Source organism: Capronia coronata (assembly GCF_000585585.1).
Source record: "Capronia coronata CBS 617.96 chromosome Unknown acBCG-supercont1.6, whole genome shotgun sequence".
Lineage (NCBI taxonomy): Eukaryota > Fungi > Ascomycota > Eurotiomycetes > Chaetothyriales > Herpotrichiellaceae > Capronia > Capronia coronata.
Window position 1 is genome coordinate 62,707 of NW_006912898.1, and position 19,075 is coordinate 81,781.

The window sequence follows — 19,075 nt, forward strand, 5'->3', positions numbered from 1 at the left end:
GTGGTTAGAATGCTGGGTGGATTGCTATAGTTTGCGTAGTTAACCTGTAGTTCGAATGTGTATCCATCGTGCTGCAGCCAAGGAGCTGACCGTCGAGGCGGTGGATTGGGAGAGTACTGAGTAGCAGGGATCTTTACCTCTCGTATATAATCACAGATTGACCTCCGGGTGACACAGCAGGCACCTACTACTAGTCATAGGTAGGAGTGTGGTCTCAGTGATATCCTGCCTGACCAAACAGCATTTGAATTTCATCATACAGTCACCCCGGCTTTGTAGTACATGAAACTCATGAGCGGTAAGATAGACAGAAAATGGTGGTGATTGGTATTCCAACGTACACAGCTTAACTCTAGATATTGGTACATATGAAAGAATAGTATGTGGTGATGACAAACTCCCACTCCTTTCCCACTCCACATATTGGTAGCAACAAAGCAGAACATTGTCCTTTGCCAGACAGCAAGTCTACTCAGATGTCATCAGGTCATATAGGTAGGTATGCTTTTCGGGTATCTCGTTGAAAATCAAACGCCCACACCCAATGTTTGATACAATCCAATCATGCCTATCGTCTGGCAACTCTCTCCTCAATCTCGATGTTCAGCTTGGCCTGCCGAGCTGTCCGCTGCTCCTCGACACTGGAATTCGAACCACGATCCCTGCTACGATCACCTGAAAGGCCACGAGACAGAATCCCCCGGAACATGTTAGCTCTCGAGGACCTTTCGTTGACATCTTGCAAGGACCATGGCATGAGCTTGGGGGCTTGTTTGACGATTTTGCAGAACAGAGTGGAGAAGATGAATTCTTCGCCGTAGCCATTGTACAGAGGTAGATGTCGATACCCTTTTTGTAAGCTGTCGAGTTTGGCGGTGAAGGCAGCCAGTTGTCGGACTCCCTTGCCGTTCGGTCTGCCGTCATCGGAATTGAAAACAATGAAGCGGACGAAGACCAGTTCGGGATATTTGGTTTCCAACGATAGCTCGATGGTTTCCCCGAATTGGGGGTTGTAGCCATTGCCAAATCGGATCTGCGTCTGACGACGGTACGGAGAACCGATGCCATGATAACCGTTTGAATAAGTTTCTTTCCCCCCTCTGCCGTTCGCAATGCCACGTGCTCTATCCTCGGCACTGAACATTTGTACCTCGATGAATGGGTTCAGGGGGGTGTCTTTACTCATATTGGCTGCCCGGGGTAGCTGCTGGGCTGAGATGATTTGAACGGAGAACTTCGTCTTGTATCGTGGCAGCTTCACTCGATGTTCGAAATCCCCCGGTTTGGTCCGTGGTTTTCGAAGATAGTCGGGTTTCAAGACATATCCATAGGCGTCTGTGCCGGCCGCAAACATGGCCTGATTCATCTGCATATGAGCATCAAAAGTTTGCCAATTCAGAGCCACCATCTGCACCCCTCGCCTCCAGAATGTATTCGGATCGAAATTTGAGGACTGGAAACGCAGGTTCTTGGGATAGACCCGACACATGTAGTTCAGGTTGTGATCTTCGAAAAGGGCTTTGTCCTCGGCAGAATGACAGAGCTCCATTGCTCGATTTTCATTGAGGGAGAAGATGTGATTATACTGCTGGAATTTCAAATCCTTTGCCTCACGCAGAGTATAGCCTTTCATGTACACACCGAGCTCGGACAGGTAAGACCCCACCTTGCTCAATTTTGGCGGACGGCGATGATTATCGGTGGGTGACAGTGAACCGGCGGGGACATCACTCTCATCGTCACCACTGCTTGCGCTTGTGGCCGTCACGGATCGATCGGTTGGAGAATAAATGGTCTCTGGGGGCGTAATGAGAGCAGGACTGCTGACGGAGGTCGAGCTGGGTGCACTGTATGTTGTCGATGGCAAGAACCCTCGGTGAGGAGAACTGGCACTGCGATCTCGCTGGCCAAATCCGCCCGGGTGAGAAGCCTCGAGATCCGCGTGCAACTCGGTTGACTTGACCTTGATCAGGATCTTGTGCTTGAGTTGTTCCGGTGATGGTAACTTCGTCGTGGAGCCAGGCAAAGGGTGCAATAGAAGCCGATCTCCAAAGACATCCATCATTGTCTGGACCATTTTAGCTTGCTGGTCTGGATCACAGTGGACTTCCAGGGAGATGATCAAAGGATAAGGTGAGACATCAAAGGCACATCGCTGGATGGCGTTGATGCAGTCGGAAAACAGAACAGCGGTTGTCCTTGTGCGGCCATGTGTCACCCTGGGATTTCCATCCTGGCCATTCCAGCAGTCAATTTCAATACACCGGCAGCCATGACGTAGGGCAGTGATGTAAGCCTCTGCAGATGATGTACCTCCGACTTGCCATCCGGTCAAATATGTGTTGTGAGAGCTGGAGATGAAGTACTCGTTAAGAGGGCGATCAAAAACCGGCTTTGGTTCTTCGGGTAGCGCATAAATGTGACAGTCCTTCGACATGATGAAAGAAGCAAACGCGTTGGAATCGATCAACCCAAACAAAGACGGATCTGAAGAAAAAGATGTCTCTACTAGATGATTGATCTTCTCTTCCCAGACACTTGGATCGGACAGTCGCGTGAGATTGACGCCTTGAACCTTTTCCAGGAACGAGACGAACTGTGACCTCGTCAGCCCTTTGGAATCGGGATCTTTCAAGGAGTTGAAGATGTTCTTGATGTCGACGCGTTCACGGAGACGTCGAAGAAACCCCTTGAACTGGTCATACGAAAGAAGCCCCGACCTGTCGACATCCGCGGAGTTGAAGTGTTCTTGTAGCTCCCTTTCAGGCGCGTGGATGTGGAGCTTCCGACATAAGGACTGAATGGCGGGCAGGTCAAGGCCATCGGACTTGGCAATGTCCTGCCTGGTTGGACGCTTTGCCATCTCGCTAGCCCAGTGGGCTCGCATCACGGATTCCCGCTCCGTGAAGCCGACCATACTGGTCATCAACTCTTCGCGATGTTTGGACAGGCTTTCCAAAGTGTCAACCCACAACTTGAAGTCGACGTGAGTGTGGGCCACTAGATGCAAGGTCTTGACTGACTTTGAAGAGTCCGAGGGCGTATAGTTGATCGTGAAACAAAGATCGGGGTCGACAGCTTCGCCACGGAGTTCTTGCTGGTAACTGGCTGCCTCCTCCCCAATGCGGATGCTCTTGATATTGTCTATGTGGAAAGTTTTGGTAGTGACCGCACCTTTCCATGATACGCGGGAACCCTCGACGTCCAGAAAGAACAGCTTTTCTTGCTTTTTGTTCTTGGTGATCTTGGTCAAGAGACAGCCTGCGACCATACGCTCCGGGACGCATGGAGCCTGGCCTTCAGGACTCGTCTCAAGGAACGTGGTTGGTTCGCTGGAAATGCTCATGGTGTCATAGAGACCCAGGCCCGATTGCAGTTCCAGCGGGAGAGTGTCAAAAGAAGGAGACTCCAAGGCAGGGTTGGAGACTGCAGTCTTGCTGTCGCTCCGCCGTCTGGTGATAGGACCAGTACTCTCATCACGGCGATTTTGGGCCGAGGAAGAGGCTTTCCTTCGCAATATTTGTCGGGTGGAAGAGACACCGTCTTTAGCACTTTGGGACAGCTTCCGCATTAGCCCGACCGATTTGGCCCCCGTGGACGATTCCCTTGGCGGAGGGGAGGCATGGGAGGTTGAGACGATAGACTCGGGCAGCTCGAAAGGAGCAGGATTCCCGAGTTGAGAGGACTGGTTGACTGTCTGATGGACCAGTGGTGAAGATTGGAGGGAAGTTATGTACGGGCTCGGAAACACCGACATAGACGAGGCGCTATTGGCGGAGGCCGGTGTGACCGAGACCGCTTGAGGAATGGTGGTGTTGACCCGTTGTATGGAAGACATGCGAGCAAGCGGACGCTGACGGGGAGAAGGCGAACTGTCGCGGCTCTGCAAAGCCCTGGTGGAGGGCGACGCTGAAGCGGATATCATGGCGACGGCGGCACCAGAGGGTTCTTGTGGCCTCGGTTGTCTTGTCCACAGTTTGCCTTATGGTCGGGGTTGGCGAGAGAAGTGAGTCCAGCTCTGTGAAGGGGGATTTGACGGCTTCATTATGGAATCCCTTCGAGGGAGTTCTGATGCCACGGCGGGTCGATCTTGTACAGAGGTGTCCCAAAACACCTTCAGCAGCTCCGGAGACCAGCCATGCTGGAGCGCCTGATGGGAGTGAAGCCTGGATTGGTTCTCGTGCAGCTGCAATGCAGACAGGGGAGGATATGTTGGAAGTACAACGCGTGGGTTGGCGATATGTAGGGCGTTCGGCCTTGCAGACACGGCGACGTGCAGACTCGCGTGATGGAGGATATGCAACCGGTCAGAGGTCAAGACCATACAGTCAGACGACAGGCGATCGAGTTGGAATCGAGTACGAAACAAGCGGACAATGTGGTGGTGGTCGTGATAGTTGGGAGTTTAGTGAGAAAATGGTCGCTTGGTGTATTCTGTACGTTCGCAGGGGTTTGTTTAAGGCGACCTTGGACAAAGGAAGGGACGAGACAGTAGCAATCCAGCTGTCTGCTTAAAGGTCGGAGAGTCTGATAGAAGCGTGTGCACAGCACAACCTGGTACGAAAAGCAATGACAGAAATAGTTGAGGTCGTGGTCGTTGGTCGTGGTCGTGGCGGAGGTGAGAGAGCGAATGGTGCGCTGCAATGCAGGTCGCAAGAGTGGGAAAGGTCTGGAGAGGATGGAGAGGATGAGGATGCGAAGATGGAATGGAATGGAAGTGGAAATAATGGGCGGATTTCTGAAAATTAAAATGGTCGGTACAAGAGGGACGTGTATGGCGATGGTATTTTCAGGAGAATGACGAGAGATGCGATTCAGCCAGGGGAGACGGATTTGATCGTTCAACCCGGCCTGGGATCGAGGGACGTACTAGTACTACGCGGACTGACTGCGACGGCCGCGAATCAAAAATACTAGGTACTGTACGCGAGGATACTCACGAGGAACAGTCGAGTACAGAATAAGGTACCTGGGAGCATTTATTATTCCAGGTGTCCCTAGGTCAGGTAGTATTATCCGCAAGGTAGACAGGCAGACAATCAACGATTCTACCCGGGACAGGAGGGAAAACAATGCATTCGTTCACTCCTTGTTCCTTGTCGGAGCTCTTTCTTTTCCTCCTACTTTGCCTCCACTCTCGGTTGAAAATCAAACCAAGGAGTAAGCTAGAGAGATGGCAGACCAAGAGCCGATTTTGACGGGCGATGACGTTGAAAGTTCCCAGGCCTCCTCCGTAGGGAGAGTGTGCTCGGATGTTGCGGTTGCTGAGAGGCTAGGGAGGCCCTAAGCCCCCTCACCGTACCTAGGCATGATGGCCTAGAGGTAGGCATTATTCGTGGACAACTTTCACTTGAATGGGGCACCGGCAACGATGAAAGCAAGATCCGGTGCTACAGTTAGGCAGTTATAGGTAAAGAGCCTCTCTAGTCGCGGCTCACCCGGTGCCTGACACCTCGCATACGATACGTATCTTACCCTTAGGAGGTTCTGTCTGGCACCACCGATATGTCTACTACTGCAGTGCTAGGCTCCCTAGGCTTCGTTTTTCTTGCCCACATGGATCTTCAAGTGATGGGACCTGGGATATTCTTAGAACGCCTAAAAGCTGGCAAAGGGAGGAAAATGGTGAAAAGGATCGAGGAAGATGCTCCCGTACAAACTTTTGATGTGCGAAATCAATACCCACAGGCGCAATATACACGTATGATCTTCAGGCTACCTTACGGTACCTACCATCGACATCTCCCTGCAGATTGTTATCTTTTTTCTCCTTGCGATTTCCAGGTCAGAAATGAAAGGACTCCATCTCCTAGGTCTCCTTCCGCTCTCTTCCAGCTGCAATTAAACTTGATCCTCTCCTCGCTTCCACTCTATGGATTCGCCATTTTGATCCCCGTCGAATCATTCTCCCTCTTGGGCTTCTATCTCTGTCTAGGGTGGCTAGGAGTGCTCGAATGGTTGGAATCATGCCTTCCCTTCAACACTCGCCAATCCGAAACCCGCCCTTGTCCTTGACGATGCCATCGACCTTGTCCCGCTCGCCATCCGTCTGCCGCTCTGCCGAACTTCCTCTGTAGTCGACGTCGTACCGCTACCTCCACGGTCGAACGCTGATCGTATTCGTCGTGATGCTGTATGCGAGAAGCTTGGATCATCACACTGCGATTAGTATTCCATGTATCCAAGGCACACGCAGGCTCCTGGCAAGCGAGAGGTTATTGTGAACGGATTATGCCGGATATCCAGTTGATACCGTGGGTCTAGGTCACTGGTTTCAGCTGACAGCATGGAAGATCTTCGCAAAATATCCTTACTCATCGGCTCGCGCTCGGTCTCGAGAGAAGCTATCCATGATAGCCTCTGGTTGCTCTGGCGGCCAGCTCGAGGCACTGCACAATGCCGATTTAGTCGCTCGTATTGGCATGTCTGCTGACAATCGCAACATCCCGACCGCGCAAGTTGCAGATAGGCGTCAGCAAGGACAAGCAAGGCTTGCGCACGAGGAGGACGCATCTGCACGCTGCCTGTCGCGTCGTGCCGTCCAGCTGCATCTCTGTATCGACCTGCAGTCGTACGACGAGTCAATCGAGAGATGCATGGCAAGGCACGAGTCCTGCAAAGCATACGTGGCCAGCACCGTAACCAGTCTTCCATCTTTGATATACCTAGGTCCATGTCCGCTGCACGCTGCAAGTCAACACCATCAAAAACCCCCACACGAGTGACGACAGCTAGCCTCACCAGTCGGTCCAGACGGCAATCTTGTGCCACCTTCGGCCGAGCGTCTGGAAGACCGGGGACAGCTTCATAGCAGATGTGCAGATGCTGCGCGCACTGTGCTTTAGCAAGACACAACCACCAATCCCAGACTGCGTCAAGCCAGTGAAGGGCGAGGTGTTCAGGTCAGACGGCGCCCTAGGAACAAGAACAAAACAGCAGTGGAATGACGTGAAATGACCTGTACACTGTATTGCGTTTCAAGACCCAGCCCGCCGGGCCCACGCTATGTCTTCAGGCGGCCGAACCTCCCTGGCCTCCTTGAAGACTCAACTCTGGTCGCGAGATGGTACCGCTTTCGATCACTTTGCCTTTTTCCAAGAAATCCTTCAGGCACACCCGAGGATCCGTGCGCAGTTGACAGCTGGCGGGCGACACTGAAAGATTCCCTCTTCCGGCACTTCGAGCCATCATGCCGCTGCTATCCCCCACGATTGTTGAGCAAAATCTTGGAAGAAGAGTTCAACCTTGGATCCGCCGCATGCGATATCTCAACATTGCCTGACCTAGTGCAAGAGATCATGTCCTGACGGAGCGGTTCTCATACCACTCTTGCTCCCTGTCGATCTTGGCCCTCTGGCCGCCACCGGGAAAAAACTGACAGCGTTGTACCTGTTTCAGGAGCTAAACGGCTCCAGGGCGATAACCGGATCGCCGTGGAGACTAATTGACGTTGACCCCTTCGCTTGCGAGGACGTTGGCCAATCTGCGATGGGGACGAGACGAACAAAGGGAAAAAAGCTGCACCCCGGATTTGGTTATGCATCAACCAAGACCACTTGCTGCTGAGACCAAATTGATAAGCCTCGGCTAACAAGGACGCCGTCGCGTCTGACGTGGCAAGCCGTGCGGTGCCAGTGGGACACGATAGCGCCTCTCCTGCTCATTGGCTTTCCAAAGTGCCCGCGTACCATCCCGTACAATCTGATGAGTGGTAAGCCCCCTTGTCTGTACTAGGGAGGCAAGGGACGCGAATACGAGGTTCCGCGCACACGATTTCGACCGGAATCTGTTCACTTGCCTTGGATGGCATAGGGTGACAGCGCTGATGAACCTGAACTCGGGCGTCCCTTCAGCTGGATCCTTGGTGACATTTTCAGCGGTGACATTATTACCCAGACCTGCAAGGATGCCAATACGAAGGTGAGTTCCCGTCTGGAGCATTCTTCATCCCGATCCGGTTTGTGTTGGCTTACGACTTGATCACACCGCCATCAAGGACGCTTTCCTGGATATTGATAACTAGGTATGGTCACGCCCTGCTATTCGTGGACCCGAGCGTATATGGCGGCCAGTGAACAATGGTACGGGCTGGATATTCTGGGATGGTCCCGAGTCCCACGCAAGCCGAACACATCCTTGCTACTGCAGCGTATGCACCATTTCATGCAGAGTTCGTGATCTCATGTGTTGGCAGGCAGCGACTCGTCACCAGGCTCACAAGCGTCTAGACGTGGACAACCCCGTTGCAGCTCAATACAGGGCACCCGGCTTCATGAAGCACCAGCAAGTACGACAATCAACTGGATGGACGTCGACTCCTCACTTTCGGATATGCATTGGAGCGTGATGCTGACCACTTTGATTGACAAACAGGACAACTCTGATATTCAGGTTGATAGGCTTCATCCCACTTAGTCTGTCCAATACTTTTGCTGCGTCTTGTAACATATGAGAGCCGGCCTGGCTAAGGGGTACGTATCATTTATTGATCTGCAATTTCGACTCACGTGGGATGAGCAAGTTGGCACCTGGCTTTGGTTTGGACGTTGTCAAGGCCTCGCCCAGCTGAACCTTTTGCTCTCTTTCGCTCAAGGAGTTTCGCAAGGCAACTTCGCAAGACGGCAGACGGCAGACGACCCTGTTAATGGTTCCGACCCATGCTGGGACCGCAAACCGGACACTGGCGACAATCTGTCCACGGGTGGGTTGAGGGGATCGAGAGAACTCACTGCGTATGTTGTCGTCGACATCGCACATCATGCGGACAAACTATCCGTTGCATATGGATGCTGTCCCAGTGTCCATCTTCCAGCACCTGGAAAGGACGATCCTGTTTTCGTTTAGAATGTGGCGGGTACCCAGAGTGAGCTTTCTCCTGTGAACACAACCCCGCCGGTTGCTGGTAGCCCATTCCTTGACACTGCTTGTCTCTATCCACGACGACGATGCTGCTGATGGTGGTCCAATTTGAGGGTCAAGATGCGGGCAATTGAATCATGACTCGCATCATCTGGCCCAGGCAAATGTCCCATACAGACAGCGGCGCCATCCACTACTATCTCTTCACTTCGACAAGGAAACCACAGATTCACTCGTTCAAATCCAACAGGTCGAAGGACTCATGCGAACATCAGGATACGCCCTCCATACGAACCCGACACTGTGGATCTTGTCAGTCCATGCGTACTCTACTAGCAAGCAAAATTTCTTCTTTGCCAAGTACCAATTGGTGAGCTATCGAATCCCTTGTGACTGATATTGACCCTAGGGAGGTCTTGCAAAGGTGAAGCACGCCAGACTTGGGTGTCATCGATCAACTTACTATTCTTGGAACGAAAGCACATCAGGATTTGCTGTTGTCTGCAAGGCGACCCTCAGTTCAGTTTCCAAGCATTGACGAGGCCCTAAAGATGGTGGAGATAGAAGTGGGTTGCACTGTCGAAATGTCCACCGCAGGCTTCTATGAATAGCCCGCGCAGCCGAGCCGAAGCACACTATAAGGTACGTGCCGGTACTGTAGGTATGCGGTGTGTTGTGTACTGCGTCCTTTCGTCGAGAAACCTCCCGTCTCGCCCACTTTCCAACCACAGAACTTGTTGTGGCAGACGTGCAAGACATCAGCAGTAGGGCAAGGGGTGGCCAGGAGACCACACCCTGAAATGACAATGCTCGAGACTAGACTGGCAGGATAGCTAGCATCCATAGAGATAGAGAACTTCATACACAACACTCTCTTCTCTTCGCATTACATTGGCCCATATAAGGGGAATAGCGGATTTTGATCACTTGGAGAGGAACCTGTCCGTGGGAGTCAGAGATAATATCTCTCCTCTATAGCGAACTGATGGATTTGACGAATATAATCCATCATAATTGTATATTATATTCGTGCTTTCAGGTTGGTACATAGGTAAATTATCTTCACCCATCACCCATATCATCATGACATCCTTGCTCGTAAACAATGATGTCGTGACTTCCCGCTCTCCTTACGCCATGGGTTATATGATACAAGAATAGAATCTCTTACACATATGATAGATACTGGGTAGTGGACGTTGATTGTCTAGCCTATACTATTCCCCCATTCCGGGTTGAGATGACCCTACGAGAGCTTCGTCCGATCCAGACTCCTTTTGAGTCGACGGGACAAACGAGTCGAGATGTCCAGAGATTCAAGTCTCTGCGATCCGCCTTCGCTTTCTAGCCGTTCCTGTTGTCGGAACAGGCGTCGAAACCTCTGCGGTTGTCTCCTCCTCGTTCAAAGCCGATCCGACGCTAGAGTGCCTGACACTAGCACTCGCACTGCCATGTTGTTGGGCGCCAAACGAGCCGGAAGACTGCAAGAGCTTGGAGCCCGCGCCGCCGGCACCACCCCCTCCACCAGCAACAGTATCGTCGGCGCCCAGCCTCTCGACATCTTCGCGCCATTTGCGGATTTGGGCGAGGACATCGTCGAACATTTCTCGGGTGTCCGAGATGATGCCGCCTTCCTCGGCCGCATGTCCTTGTTCGCTGGATGCAGTGTCGTCGCTGGTGTCTTCGTCCGAGTCCAGGTCTGCCTGATCCTTCCTCAGTCGAAGAGACCGGCCGAATCCCCGTTCCGAGGTGGGGAGAGGGTTGAACATAATCGCGTTGGCGAACATCCTCACCAACTCCATCTCGAGCTGTGACGAGTTGACGATGCCTCGCGGCGGGACCAAGTCTTCCGATACTTTCACTTGGTAGAGCCCATTGCCGATGTGGCCTTCCCGAGCATCCGGCGCCGAGGCCGGTGTGATCTTCGCGTCGCTGTCCTCGCCACTCTCCCCGTCACTTTCCAAAGCCTCAATTGCGGCCAAAGCAGCCTTCCCGCCTCTGGAGATGGCAGCTTTGATGCTCTTGAGATCCTGGGGACGAAGGACCAGACTCTTGTAGCCTGGCGCATCGCGCTCCGACAAAGGTTTGGCAAATATCCCCGCCAGCTTATGCGAGAGAATCTCGTTGAGGAGCAGTTGAGAAGTTTTCGCAAAGTTCTTGGAGACAGTAACCAGTGAAGAATCACGTGGGGTACTGTGCGGTATCGCAGTGGGGGCTGGGGACGGTAAAGGAGGAGTCGCAGACTCTCTTTCCGGAGAGCGTTTGCGCTTGGTGGTCCTAGTCGGCTCGTTCGTCAATGTGGCAGCGCCAGACTGAGATTTGGCGATTCGCCCAGATGTTTGTTGAGTCTGTTCGTTGTCCGATGGCATAGGAGCAGGTGTACTCGGAGGTTCGGCCTTGATTTTCTGAGGCGGACGTCCCCTCTTCCGCTTCTCTGTAGGAACATCAGATGTAAAAGATGCCATTGATTCAGACCTGGACTGAGCAATCGCGGATGAAGTGGCACTGGTCGCCTGTCTGCCTCTTGCTGAGGGGACCTCGGGGGCTGATAATAGTGTTGGGCCTGTCCTCTGCCCCTTTCTCTCGGGCGATTTCCTGACTTTTGTATTTGAAGGAGTTTCTGTATCTGTGAGAGGGCTGACATCTCTCTCTGGTCGAACAGGACTAGGCTGACGAGCGCGTGTTGACAAATCTGCACGTCTCTTCCACGGTGTGGAAGATCTGCCTCGCGACAACTGCCGCCTAGAGTCGCTTCGAGGAACGGGCGTGACATTTGCAGATCCATGATAGCTGTAATATGGTTGTCCGGACTGCGGATGCCAACCGTGAGGCGGGGGCGGCTGACCCTGATAGTGAATCGGGGCACTCTGGGGATATTGTTGGTATGCGGGATGATGTGGTGTTTGATATGGGATTCCAGGTCTTCCGGGCGGCGATGGCATATAATATTGTGGATTCCCGTACGGCGATTGAGGATATTGATGCTGTGGAGGAATGTGATGCGGCCACGGAGGCGGTGGGTAGCCCGCATATGGTGGATATGGCTGTTGAGGCGGCATAGGTATCGGTGATCCTCTACCCTGACCAGACGAAGAGCTCGCCCGTTTTTGGCCTGGATATTCTGCCGGTGGAGGCATATGAGGGATTCCTTGCATGCCGGGTTGCACTGGTACTGGATGACCTTGCGGCCCAGGTTGGAAATGTTGTGGATTGATCGAGGCATAGTTGGGTCGTTGAGGGGATGGAGTGGGAAGAGCAGGATGGAACGATGATGGCGAGCGATGCTGAGGATGTCCTGAATGCTGCGAGGGTCTGACTTGAGCAGACTCCACCGGCTGTGCGGCTGAGGAGACACTGGGGGTGGGCGGTGCTGGAGAAGCCGAAGTTACCACAGGATGTTGCTGTAGACCACTTCGAGTAGAAGAAGGTGATGCTCTGGTATTTGGCGGAGACACCTCGACTTTCGGCGCAACCTGTTCGGCTCGACTTGCATCGAGGCTGGCATGTAGCTGAGCCGCAGCTGCATCAGGGCTCGGCCGGGGCTCTGGCTCCGTCGGCGCACTGTCTTCATCGACGAGTTCCTTGACCTGCGGTTGGACTTCGACTTTGGCGGCTTCGGCCTTGCTCTGCGCTTGCTGTTCATCCTCAACCTCTTTCTCCAGCTGGGCAATCTCCGCCTTGATTTCAGCGTAAGCCTCCTCTTCCGCGCGGATTTCTCTTATGGTTTGCTCCTTGAAGCGAGCATAAAGCTTGTCTACCAGGGATTGCAGTATTTTCTCTTCGGACGGCTCATCCTTTTCAGATCGAGGGGACGCCGACAGCTTTCGTTTGCGCGGATTGACATTGTCACCATTGACCGTAGGGACCCCGGCGACATTTTCCTCCACCAGCAAATCCTGGTATAGTCCTTGAAGTGCGGACGCCGTCAGTCGCGTCTGATCGTAGGTCTGATTCTCGCGAATGAGTTCATTGGCATTTAGTGTATTTGCGATGTTCTCAAAGGCTTCTGAGTCCGAGCCATGGCGGGCGACGGAGTGACAAAACACAAGCGTCTCGTATGGAGTGTAGGCTGTTAACGAAGGCATCCCATCGTCGCAAAGATGGTAGAGGATGAATGTCGCCCGCCCGGAGATGCGACAAGGTCTCTACGCTGTGACGGCGCGAATCAAGGCAGTCCGCGGACAGGATGGCCAGAGACGCGCGGGTGATTGCCTTTAGGCGAACGATGGGGAAGGCAGCGAGCGGGTTGGTGGAGGAGATGGAAACTAGATGATGAAAATTGTGGTTGTGGTTCAATTGTGGTTGACGCGAAATGATGGTGGAAAAATTGCTGGCTGCTTCAAGATCCGCGGTTGATCGATGGCTGGAACCACAGGAACTACCACTACAGAGTACGTACCTATAGACGACACCACACCAATTGAGCAAAATGATTGAACGGACCAGGGTGCTGTCTAGTGGTGCTATACTAGATGATAGGCGAGATTTCCCGGCAAAGGACTGAGGTTGGCGGTCGTTTCGCTTTTCGAGTTTGACAGTGTCAGGCTTAGGGGCCCCAGGGGCCTAAAGGAGCCGAAGGAACCCAAGAAGTGCCTAATAATATTGTCGCCCCTACGCCCATCGACGCCTGACAGGTCCATTTCAACCACTGCATGGGCATCAGCGGAAATGACCCTTGCACATTACATCGTTGACATTGAGATCACGATCGGCACCCCTAAACCCCCTACAGCCCCCCAATGCTTTGGTTCGCGCCCTTACTGTGGGATGCAGTTGTTGCTCTCTCGTTCCAGGGGGAGCGTGACCTCCTTTTGCCTGATCGCAGGCATTCGCTCTACAGTAAGGTTTCTTGTAGAAGGCATCAGTGCCACGGACAGGACAAGCCTACAGGGCAGCCACTACTACCAGCTGCCTGCCTCAGTGGTTCAGAACCTACGAAGTCCGAGTCGTTCGGGGGCTCAGTGTTGAGCGTTTGACTCTATGTGACTCCTCGACAGCTGCTTCTATTGTCACTTGACATCATTTGGGGGACTATTGTCCTGCCTGATTCTTGAATCCATATAACTAGTCCTCTGCTCTACTCTGCACTGCATTGCACTGTTATATTTGCTCTGAGTTGCGACCTCTCAAACCGACTGCATCGAACAACATGGCCAACGACGCTAGATGGAAGGCAAATGGCAGACCACAATCGTAAGCGCTGGTCATGGACAGACCACATGGTATCATCACTGACGGCGAAATAGGACTATTGCTCGCGACTTCTCCGCTGCCTTGGATGATTTATTCAAACTGAACGATGTTGGAGCATTGGAGGAGTCGGTCGAACAGAAGTAAGACGCGGACCTCTCCGTCAACACCGGTTCGCTGACAAGATGGGGTACAGGAAGGACACCCTCCAGTCGCAGCGACATCAACTCGAAGACCTCGATGCCAAGTTGCGCGAGACCGACGAAAAGCTGAAGCAACTCGAGGCGACGCGCCACCGCCACGACCAAACGTCGACCATGCCGCCCAGAAAACCCGTGTCGTCCCTCATTCCTGGCGACAGTGACGCCGATTACAGCAGCGGAGACAGCGATGGTCAGGGCAAATCATCACCGCCACGGGAAGCACATTCGAGATGAACATGAGGCTGGCCTTTAACATCTCTTGGACGCGTATTCTTGCGCAAGACCCGCACATGTGGTTATTTGGTTCGCATTCCCTGCGTTAGTAGGCGTTGGGAGGGAGGCTTGCTCGTGGGTTCGACTGGGTAGGAAGACTTTGGCTATACCACAGGACTGGTCAGGCAGCGTGCTGGAGAGCACTCGGAGGCCTCAAGACCCAGATTGGTTATTTTCGAACTCGTGTATACCTAATAGATGGCCAATACACCGTTTGCAATCTGTCATATGGACAGTATTGCTTCCCACTTCTTTTGCTGACAGTGTTGCATGAGAGCTGCCTCCATGCCCGAACTCATCTGCAGCAGTACATGGACATGTGCTACTCTCCTAGGATCAAACTGGGGAAAAGCTTATGGAATCAAGCATCAGCGCCCATACATCTACCTCTTGAACTTATGCCAGGGCTGTCAGGCCCCCAAACCACGACTGGCAAACATTGTTCGTACAGAATGTATTCTGTTGACGTGGTTTCATTATCCCCTTTTGTGCTCTTGTAAGTCCGAAGATTGTGTCATAGGAGAGACAGACAGTGGCAGCTCGGGCTTATCGGATATAGGCGGAACGCAGGATCATCGTCGAAGAGTCTCGAAGGGGCAGCAACCGGAGAGTTCAGGTCGTCCTGTGAGTTATGCAGCAGCTGTACCGCCCGAATAGGAAAGCTGATTGTTGAAGGAACGCGTAAAGCTGAGTCAAGACCTGGATTGGGATTGAGATTGTTGGGTGGTACACAACAACTTCAACGGCTGGCACCGGAGGGAGAATATATTGATCTATTTGGCATGATTCCCAGACGGTCTTACGGTCTTGTATAATCAACAGATGAACAGCATCCGGCATTGGACTACCAGTATCCTCTCACTAACACAGAAGTTGTCACCCGCAACTACTACTACTAGTATCACAAAGACATACACCACGCGCACCATGGCAACCATGAAAGCTGCGGTGATTCATGAACCGGGCGGCCCCGAAGTCCTCAAACTCGAAAACATCCCCATCCCAACCCCAAAGGACGATGAAGTTCTCATCCATGTCAAAGCATTCGGCCTCAATCGGTCGGAGCTCTTCACCCGTCAAGGCCACAGTCCCGGAGTCAAGTTTCCTCGCGTCCTAGGGATCGAGGCCTCCGGGGTGGTGGACAAGTGTCCCGGCGGCCAGTTTGAGCCTGGCCAGAAGGTCGCCACGGCCATGGGAGGCATGGGGCGAGCGTTCGACGGCGGATACGCCGAGTACACGTGCGTCAAGGCGAGCAATGTGCAAGCCCTCGATACCAATCTGGACTGGACCATCATCGGCGCCGTGCCCGAAATGCTACAGACGGCGTACGGCTCTCTGTTCAAGGCGTTGCATTTGACCCCGAAGGACCGGCTCCTGGTGCGTGGAGGCACGACATCCGTGGGCCTTGCGGCGGCCGCCATTGCCAAAAACCATGGCTGTTTCGTGGCCTCCACCAGTCGGAACTCCTCTCAGGCCACGGCCGACCTGTTGAAGAAGTCCGGAGTGGACCAGGTCATCGTCGACGATGGAAAGGTCGCGGCGCAGGTCAAGGATCACAAGTTTGACAAGGTCTTGGAATTGATCGGCACAGTCACTCTGGAAGACTCCCTGCAATGCGCAGTTGGAGGGGGGATTGTTTGCATGACTGGAATTGTTGGTAAGTCCTGGACTGACTGATGGCTCTATCTCTGTCTCCGTCTCCAATGGTCACTAATTCTTTCTCCCCAGGCAACAAATGGACGTTCGATAGTTTCGCTCCCATGGATGTCATTCCAAACACGGTCTGCCTTACGGTCTACTCAGGTGGCCCAGATGAATTCAAGGAGACCCCACTGAATGACCTGCTCAAGCAGATCGAGGACGGCACGTTGCCGGTGCAGGTCGGCAAGGTCTTCAAGTTGGACCAGATTGTCGAGGCACATGACACCATGGAAAAGAACCTCGCTCGCGGGAAGATCGTTGTTCTAACGGAATGAAAGGGTTGGCGTAGCAATGACCATCACCGAGATCTGGAAGCTGAAGGTATAATCCTAGGACAAAGGACTCGGTGGGTATCTGAGATATCTAATCAATGACTTGTGACAAATCCTGCCTGAATCTTAATGATACAAGGCTCCCGATCTTGGGAATGCCGTCCGAAACCGTCAGCATCGTGTAAGGTTGCAAGGACAGTTGAATCAACCATATCGCATCTCTCCCTATATCGACAGTTCTCTCCCATTGTGTTCACGGGTCAGACACCGCACGACGCAATTTCTTTCCTTGCTTTTTCGCCCCACTCATCGCCCTTCGTGGACGAGCAGTCCGAATTTGACTCCGGGGCTTGCCGCTATTCCATATGTCCCATACCTCCAGAGACGGCCGTTGACCGACAAACCTGCCCGTTGGAGTGAAGATTTCCACTTGCGGAAAATCCTGGGTTTCAACCTCAGTGACCGCAGTTGATGTGGTGAAAGGGACGAATCCGGTGGTATCAATAGACACCGCTTCTGCAGTAGGGACAGCTGATGTGTTTGAGTCTTGTTCTCCAACAGGCTCAGCTTCCACAGGAGCAGCCTGAGTTGTGTGTCGGTACTTTCTCACCTGACAGACAAGCTCGACCCAGCCCACCCCTTCGATGAGAATGTCTGTGGCATAGACCTTGAATGGCAACTTCGCTGCGTCAACCCCTGCCCTGATCACGGACCCTGCTCGGGACTTTGTAACATCCGTCTGAAGGGAGAACTTGCCAGCCGGAGCCATGGCCTGCTGTGCGTCCTCCGCGAGGATCGAGTCCACACCACTTGCACGTTGCTCTTCTTGTGCGCTGACGGCTTTTTCCGTTGATGTGACGTGGGATTTCAGGGGTACAAACGGGTAAGCCAGCATTATCGTACTGGGATCCTGCTCATCCAACTTGGGTGTGATCCGAATAAGTCCACCTCCGAGAAGCAGAGATTGGCCTGGTTTGATCTTGAACTGCAGGACCTTCGGACGGTGCTCCATGACCAGGTCAAGTCTATCCTCCGGCCGCACAAATCGATCAAGCCCACCACGCTCCAAGCCAGGCAGGTCGACGAGTTCTCCTCTGTTATTACCAAAAGGAAGCCTGATAGGCGAAGCGGTGGTTCCAGGCAGATTTGACACCAACGGCATGGTGGGAAATGGAACCTCGGGCTGAGGTGGCGGGAGTAGACTGTTTTCTGAGAGGAAGTTGCTCGATGTTGCATCGTCGACGGTGTCCGTTTCTTGCTGATGCTGTTGTAGTTCTGCGTATACCGGAGCCCTTTCACCGGAGCCTTTGGGAAATAGCACTTCGAAAAGACTGGATTTCCCTACATTGAACTTGCCAACCAACCAATTGCCCCCTCCTCGCTCCCAGATACTCTCCTTGATGTCCTTTGTCCACCACCCTCTTTTCGAGGAAACCAGATGGACATTCCCCAGTCTGATATTCTGATATCTGCGCCCTAGAGCCGTTCTCAGAATGGAGACCAACTTCGGCATCATTTTGTCAACCATGTCCTTGGTGGGTCCGAGTAAATCCGACCGCGTGATTATGAACGAAAGCGACGGCTTTGAGGAGAATGAGTGTTGTGAACGACGGTTTTGGCTCCGTGGCTTCGCTAGAGACAAGCTCTTGAAAATCGAAGGTACTAAAGACATGGGGAAGTCTGCAGCATCGAGGACGTGATATACATGGTTCTTGGAGAATGGTGATTCTGCAATCGAGTCTGCAATGTCCTCGATAGAAGGATGTGCGATAGGAACACCGCGAGAGTCATGGATTAGATGGTGACAGCGATCACAGACCGGAGGACGAATAGGTGTATTAGGTATAGACATATTGCCCTCAATCTGTTCACCGTCTTCCTCTAGGGAGGTAGTCTGCTTTGGGACGCCATCTTCCTCGACCGCACCCTCCTGCTGGCTTGCCAGGCGGGATTCATACTCAACAGCCTTCAGGTATTTCTTCACCGTGTTCCTCGACTTTGTGTAAAATCCCGCCTCACCAGGCTCAACATCCTGCGTGAGGGCGCCACAGCCTGGGCATGAGGTTGGAAGTCTTCCTGCATCCCGATGTTGCCTGTCAGCAGGACTCCGGAGGGTTGATGTCGCTGTCGGTGCCTTGAAAGGTCTCTGGCTGTGATCCAACAGAGTCTGGGCCTCTGGAGGAGACGCCTGTTCCGGGGAAGCGTCAGTTGACAGACAAGAACGATGTGATCGCAGACCAGCGACTGGACTAAGCCCGTTAGCAGCGGCGAACCAGCGCGGCGAGATTTTCCTCAGGCGAGAAGATCTGCACACCCGACACGCAATGTCCATGTGTTGCTGGTTGAATATTCGTAGGCCAGGGTTGGATTCGTGAAGATTCAGAAGGGACTCTTGATATGACCGATGGAGATGAAATCTGAATTTCCAACCGAACAGGAATGAAATGCATGCGCTGCTTTTGCGGCCGAGCCAGCTAACAAAAAAAAGTGGCACCGCAGAAATGATATAAGCAGCCTGGGGCTTTCGATACAATAGGCGCTCCTCTTATCAACTTTTAGGTATGCCGACCGCCTATA

General features: G+C 53.0%; 5 protein-coding genes across 5 annotated transcripts; 2 read left to right on the forward strand and 3 right to left on the reverse strand.

Annotated features, from left to right (window-relative positions):
• Positions 1-568: 568 nt before the first annotated feature.
• On the reverse strand, positions 569-3,925 carry A1O1_06695 (uncharacterized protein; the record flags this gene model as incomplete). The annotated part of the gene is made up of 1 exon (XM_007727573.1): positions 569-3,925. One exon carries the CDS (start codon positions 3,923-3,925, stop codon positions 569-571), a length of 3,357 nt encoding a protein of 1,118 aa, XP_007725763.1.
• Positions 3,926-10,175: 6,250 nt separating this feature from the next.
• A1O1_06696 (uncharacterized protein) lies at positions 10,176-12,944 on the reverse strand (the record flags this gene model as incomplete). The annotated part of the gene is made up of 1 exon (XM_007727574.1): positions 10,176-12,944. The coding sequence occupies one exon, from the start codon at positions 12,942-12,944 to the stop codon at positions 10,176-10,178; it is 2,769 nt and encodes a 922-aa protein (XP_007725764.1).
• Positions 12,945-14,234: 1,290 nt separating this feature from the next.
• On the forward strand, positions 14,235-14,486 carry A1O1_06697 (uncharacterized protein; the record flags this gene model as incomplete). The annotated part of the gene is made up of 1 exon (XM_007727575.1): positions 14,235-14,486. One exon carries the CDS (start codon positions 14,235-14,237, stop codon positions 14,484-14,486), a length of 252 nt encoding a protein of 83 aa, XP_007725765.1.
• A 966-nt stretch (positions 14,487-15,452) lies between these two features.
• A1O1_06698 (uncharacterized protein) lies at positions 15,453-16,501 on the forward strand (the record flags this gene model as incomplete). The annotated part of the gene is made up of 2 exons (XM_007727576.1): positions 15,453-16,182; positions 16,254-16,501. The coding sequence occupies 2 exons, from the start codon at positions 15,453-15,455 to the stop codon at positions 16,499-16,501; spliced, it is 978 nt and encodes a 325-aa protein (XP_007725766.1).
• A 250-nt stretch (positions 16,502-16,751) lies between these two features.
• A1O1_06699 (uncharacterized protein) lies at positions 16,752-18,830 on the reverse strand (the record flags this gene model as incomplete). The annotated part of the gene is made up of 1 exon (XM_007727577.1): positions 16,752-18,830. The coding sequence occupies one exon, from the start codon at positions 18,828-18,830 to the stop codon at positions 16,752-16,754; it is 2,079 nt and encodes a 692-aa protein (XP_007725767.1).
• Between the last annotated feature and the right edge of the window lie 245 nt (positions 18,831-19,075).